Below are 6,081 nucleotides of genomic sequence, written 5' to 3' on the forward strand. Positions count from 1 at the left end.
CAGCGCTAGTTTACTGTGTCAACAAAGATTACATGCTGTTGAAAGAAGGGAGATTTGCTTAAAGGGAACTAGGCAGGAATGACAGTATACAGGCATCATCTAGTGGTTCTACAGAAATGATACTGAGGCAAGAGCTCCCACATCCCCATGGCGACCCTCAGCTGGATTATAGGGTTTCATTTCCACCCCTCCCCACCCCTCCCCCCCCCCCAACCTTTACAGAGAAAGACAGTCAGAAAGTAAATTTGACCTTTTTAACTTTTGGTTTCTTTTCTTATTTCTTTGGAAGCAACGTAGTTTTTGCGCGCCATCTTTATGTCATTTTTATAGTAGTAGAATTGTAGCTTTGCAGCCAGGAATTCTGCATGTTTTTGCTGTCATTTGCACTCATTTTGCGATTTTAGGTCGACAGTTTCCGTAAAAAACATCTCTCTTTTAGGAGATTGCACAAGGGGGCGGCAAATTGCTAATTAATTGCATTGTGCGTTTGCGTTTTTTTACGAGACATGCAATGTATTGAATACCAACTTAAATTACTAATAAAATATATCATTCATTGTTACAAAACATCTTTATTCACCAGGTCACGTGTTTACACGATCGTGATTTCATTTCTGCGGGTGCAGCTAAATCCGATGCGTTTAACAATGCGAATTACGATCAGGATCCTGAAAGGCAGAACTGTACACCGCCATCACTTTGCAACGTGGAAAAAATATTCTGTGGTTTTTCTTTGATGAATCGATGATGCTCTTCAAAATCATCACTACTCCCTATTCCCTCGAAGAGAAACGCCAAGAAAATACATGAAAGCATTTTGAGATTTCTCCATCGGAATCAGTTAAAACGAAACAGAAAGGATTCTAAGAAAGCCAAACGCGGGGTGGAGCTAAGCGGCAAGTAAAACCCATAGACGGAGCTCGACACAATGCATATGTTGGGCATGTAAGAGAAGGATCTACTTTCCTGATCCGTCACACGAAGTGTTTGTCTAAAGGCAAGAGTAACGGAGTCGATGAAAACAATAATCACACCGAGTGAGATCTGCTCTGCTTCAACACGAGCAGTCAAGACACGTAGGTTGTACGGATTTGTCTGCCAGCTGCACAGCGGGCGCATTTGTCAAAGGAGATTGCTTATAGTGCCGACGGTAAGGTGGTTCATTCTTGAAGATCGTTGCCTTGCTTTATGTTAATAAGTGTGGGTTTTAGGAAAAACAATTGATCCTTCCCTAAAACCCATTAGGCTAAATGCTAACCAAGATATTTCTCTTAGTATCTTAAAGAAGCAACTGGTTTGCGTTTTAGTTGATGCTGGTGTGCCGCATCCAGAGTCAGTTGTGGACTATATGGGAATCAGATGTTTTTCCCGAATGCGATGCCGCAGCATTACTTGCGAATACGGTTAGCTTAGAGTTAACTAAAACTGAAAAATTACTAGCCAGGTGTCAGTAAATGGAATTGCCAAAGCTTTGCGGCGAACATTTTCCCACTTAATTATAGCTATATAGTTCATTATAATTAGCGTGGTTCGAACGTCGGGTGAAAGCAGCGCGTACTTCTATTTTTTATTCTTTAATATGTGGCGACAGTTGTAACAATGGGTTCAGGTGGGGTAAGTAAAATGGCAATATTCCGATCCCACCGAATTAAACTTGTGCGTTTCCCTTTTTTTCCAGATCAGAAGGCTTTATCTCAATCACCTTAATGAAGGACGCTATGGATGACCACGCAGTCTGGTCTTTTCTGTAGGATGGTAGAACCTATTAACGTGGAACGCAATGAAGCAGAAGAGCGCGACAGAGTCCAGCAGTTGGCAGATAATATACAGCCCATTCGGCACAGACCCGACAGCCGTGAATGTCAAACACATTTCCCACTTTTCAGGAACCAGAACGATTTCAGCATCATCAGCATGACTACATCAAAGCTGGAGGAAAGTGGCTTCTATTGGCATTCCATAAATGCCGAAAAGGCTCAGCTGCATCTCAAGGACCTACCTGTGGGAAGTTTCCTGATCCGAGACAGCAGCCGGAAGGACTACTTCTTCACACTGAGTTACAAATCTTCGTCCGGGCCTGTCAATATCCGCATCAGTTTCCAGGGATCGCGTTTTAGCTTGAATGGGAGTAAGGAGACTTTTGATTCTCTATTCAAACTGTTGGAACATTACGTTAAGAAGAAGATTTTGACCAAGCCTTGCAGAAGAGTGAAGGTACAGTCCCTCCAAGAGTTGTGTCGGAAAAGGATTATTGAAACATGGGGCGCACAGAAAATAGAGAGTATCCCACTGGCCGCTGTCCACCAAAAATTTTTGAAATCTTTTCCATACCCTTTGTAATGGTACGGATGGACGCCTGGGGAACATTTGACAAGTTACTAGTTGCTACTCTGTTGCAATGTTTTAGGAAATCTCGTAGCAAACCAATACACTCAATTTCAATCGTTTACGTCTGTCAATGTTTACACTATGCAGGGCACTCGCTGTTCTGTAGGCGTACATCTGCTATGCAGACCAATATATTTTTATATTTTCATAAAGAAAATAAATTTTGTTTTGAAAAAAATAATTCTTGGTTTCTAATCGTGTAACATTACGGCCCGTGAGTTTTTCCCCCACGCTCATTTGCTTAATTTTTAAGGTCCAGGGTTGGCGTTACCAGATCCCGTTAAGCAAAACAGCTCAGAATTACGCCAGTGACACGCATAGCCACTCGGTAATATTCACCGCCTCTTAAGCTACTGACTCTTCCGTTTAAATCTTTACTGCCAGAAAGCTTCAGTTTTTAATATTCATTAGTAGTCATCTTTAGAGCATGCCAAATAATACGCTAGCCTAGGGGGCAGTGGTTTCGTGCTGAAGACCGAACTAGCTAATATTAGACATGTTGAAGCAATTCTTAAGATTTCCAATCATGCTTATGAACCCTGCATACAGTTATCAGCCGTTTTTACACTATTTTTCCAAACTAAACGAGCGGGAATCCAGCATTAAGTTTGGATTTGCTCGTGCTCGGTCTTCCATAAGTTAAAAACGCAGGGTTATTAATTAATCGCTGGATTGTGGTTGTGATGACTGATATGTGTAAATCAAACGAAACGAGATTTACTGTCACTGGAGCCCCGCCCCCAGTGCCTGCCAGCACTGCAGGGTATCATTTACAAGAAATGTAGCGGGTAGCGCTGACGTGACCCCGTGGGAGCCGAGGGCAGGGCTTGCCTGGAACGCAACCCTAAAATACTCCCAGACGTCTATAGCGAACAGCGGCCACAACCTGAAGCGCCGTACGGTTTAACTACCTGCAAAGCGACCATAACAAAGCCGTCATTACGCATATCTTGGGTAAATTTGTGGTAAATTATCAAGTGTCAGTCGGTGAATTTTATGCCGTCTGATAAATACAAAGGTAACCCTTTACTTGTCGGGGCACAAATACTGAGTAATAACTTATTACTGAAGTACAAATTATGAACAAATCACGAACAAATATACTTGCTACTTTACAAAGGCTTGCAGAATTAACAGACGTAGTAACAAATATAGTAACTTTGAGATAAAACATGCGTCACGATTCATGGATGATGAATTAACATGAGATCAGTAACTAAGACAGTTTGTGGTTAATTAACACATACGTAATGGCATAATGCTACATTATTTGTGCCCCTTCAATTAAATTGTTAACAATATAAAGCATAATACAAGCGGTTACAGAAAATGCATTCATGGAGATTGTCATAATATATATAAGCAGTGAGGTTCAAATGATCACATCGATGATAACCTTTAATGTTAGTCTTCACTTTCTTCAGTCTTGCAATTAAAGATTTAAACAAACGTGGCTCCTACAGTACGTACCTTAGGACCACGGTTTATTGATTTATTTACCACGCTTAACATCGAACGATTAAGTGTTTTGAGTGCCGTGTCAGGGAATTTTCGAAGTTTTTTCGGGCTTCCTGGTTTCTTTCTCTCTGTTCGTTTTCAGGAATTGCGTCGGTTTATCAAAAGAGAAATCGGTGTAAAAATGAAACCTATAATCCAGTCAGGCCCATTTCCCAAAAGTGTAATCGCTTAGAGTCACCTTGTAATACTGGAAGAATTCCATTCTTTATTACTTCCTAACTCCTTCATGATCTTCAGCTTCTAAGATGAAGCTGTGTTTGTGATGTGATTTATTATGATTTTATATATATATATATATATAAATATAAAACAGGCTATCTACAAAACTTCATTACATAATGAAAGAAGTTAAAATACTTGGAAGAAATCACGCGAGCTGATGGACCGCACAGGGTGTTCAAGGACTGGAGCGTTACTGTCAGAAATACATTCAGCCTACATTAGGAAGGTCGGCGATCAAGAAAACCAGTCGACGCAATGGTGCTTGTACATTCGCGGGTAAAGATAAAACGTATATTATCTGCCTGACTTATCACCGGGTTGATAATATAGGCAGGAATTTCTAGAAATTAATACTGCCAAACTTTGATCGGGATTTTTCCCCCGTGTCATATGCGTTTGCCACAAAACCAGCCTCTACCTCTTTCAGACATTAACTGACACGTCCTTCTTGAAACAGGATAATCAAAAAGGTAGTTTAGATTTCAGTTTGGTGAAAACCGGACACTAGTTTGAGCTTTAAAACCACAAATATAATGGTCAAATACTGATAACTATGTGACACACACACACAGAGTTGGTCTTCCTATCTAAATGGGAAATGTCCATTCATTTCTATGGGAAAAACCCTAATCCCTACCCAACCTAAACCATAAGCAAACCAACCAGAATACAAGACTTTCGGCATTTTTACTTTTTTGATTGCATTCACAGATTCTTATAAAACTGAGGTGATCCAAAAGGGGACCTGAAGAAGTGTCCCCACAAGTAAGGAAGTTTCAGGTTTTACCGCACTTAGGGGACATTTTGGTCCCCAAATGTGATCTATGCAAACCCCCCCACCCCCACCACCAACCAACACACACACACACACACACACACACATGGAGATCCACACATGCGTTTAAAGGTGCCATTCATCACTTCTGACCCCAGTGTATGCATGTATCTCTGATAAGGAAGACAAAAAAGATGTTACCGAGTTTTATCTCTTCCAGGAAAAGTGTTTGAATTTCCGCGAAGAGACATGCAGTTTATCCTCTGCGCATTTAGTCTGTGGGGTCTACAGTTACTGTGGCTTCACCAGCAATACTAAGCAGCAGCCTGCAGGTCCACAGAGGCGCCCCCTACTGGAGACACGTGACACTACTTTCACCTTTCACCGCATTCAAATGCTAGTTCACCAGACTGAGGAGAAGTTTTAATTAGCTAACCATAGAGTCTGACCTAACGTTTGGGCTTAGCAAATCTTAGTTGCTCTAAATGTCAAACTAAAGTTCGACGGCTAGTCTCCAGCATGGCTTCACCCCCATCCAACCTTCTGCACATGCTCATTAAGTCCGTGGCAGGTGTCACTGTCAACCAGCCAAAAAAAACAAATAAATAAAAAAATTCAATTACCAATGTCATTAAGAACTGGAGACTGGTGTCAACAAAAGTTTACAGCAGAAACTGAATGAAGTTACTGAGCATAACCACATCCTCCTCGTGGAACACTGGTACAGTTCATGGAAGGGTAGGCTTTCAAAGAAAATATCAGCAGGCGACAGGGCAGACAGAGTAACTGAGTCACACCTTGAGCGGCTCAGATGATTACCAGGAAGGCCGGGGTTAGGCGACTGTGCCCCCCCAAAAACACACCATGAGACAGAGACCACAACCACCATCACCACACTTAAGAGTTTCCATAGCAATGTCATCCTGTCATTCAATCCAGAAGAGGAGGGGGTGGGTAGGGCACACGTGGTTCAAGTCTGACGTTGTGGTTGACAAAGCCCCTCGATGCCCACCTGTACCCGCTTGCCACCCTTCCTCGAAGCCCCAGGCAGCATGAGCCCCTCTGGTTCCGTCATTTTGCCATGATCCCGGCTGAGATAAAGAACCACGGCACACGACCTCAGAAAACACACTCATTTTGGCTGGAACACGTGGTGTCATAAGGTCAGCGGGGAGAGG

General features: G+C 42.2%; 1 protein-coding gene across 1 annotated transcript; it reads left to right on the forward strand.

Annotated features, from left to right (window-relative positions):
- Positions 1 to 619: 619 nt before the first annotated feature.
- socs1a (suppressor of cytokine signaling 1a) lies at positions 620 to 2,569 on the forward strand. The gene is made up of 2 exons (XM_048991276.1): positions 620 to 1,150; positions 1,679 to 2,569. The coding sequence occupies exon 2, from the start codon at positions 1,723 to 1,725 to the stop codon at positions 2,338 to 2,340; it is 618 nt and encodes a 205-aa protein (XP_048847233.1). The 5' UTR covers positions 620 to 1,150; positions 1,679 to 1,722; the 3' UTR covers positions 2,341 to 2,569.
- The last annotated feature ends 3,512 nt before the right edge of the window (positions 2,570 to 6,081 follow it).

The sequence above is a fragment of the Brienomyrus brachyistius genome, chromosome 22 (assembly GCF_023856365.1).
Source record: "Brienomyrus brachyistius isolate T26 chromosome 22, BBRACH_0.4, whole genome shotgun sequence".
In the NCBI taxonomy this organism is placed as follows: Eukaryota; Metazoa; Chordata; class Actinopteri; order Osteoglossiformes; family Mormyridae; genus Brienomyrus; species Brienomyrus brachyistius.

What these genes read in the sequence shown, in the direction of transcription:
- socs1a (XM_048991276.1), top strand. Translation starts at nt 1,723, where the DNA reads ATGACCACGCAGTCTGGTCTTTTCTGTAGGATGGTAGAACCTATTAAC.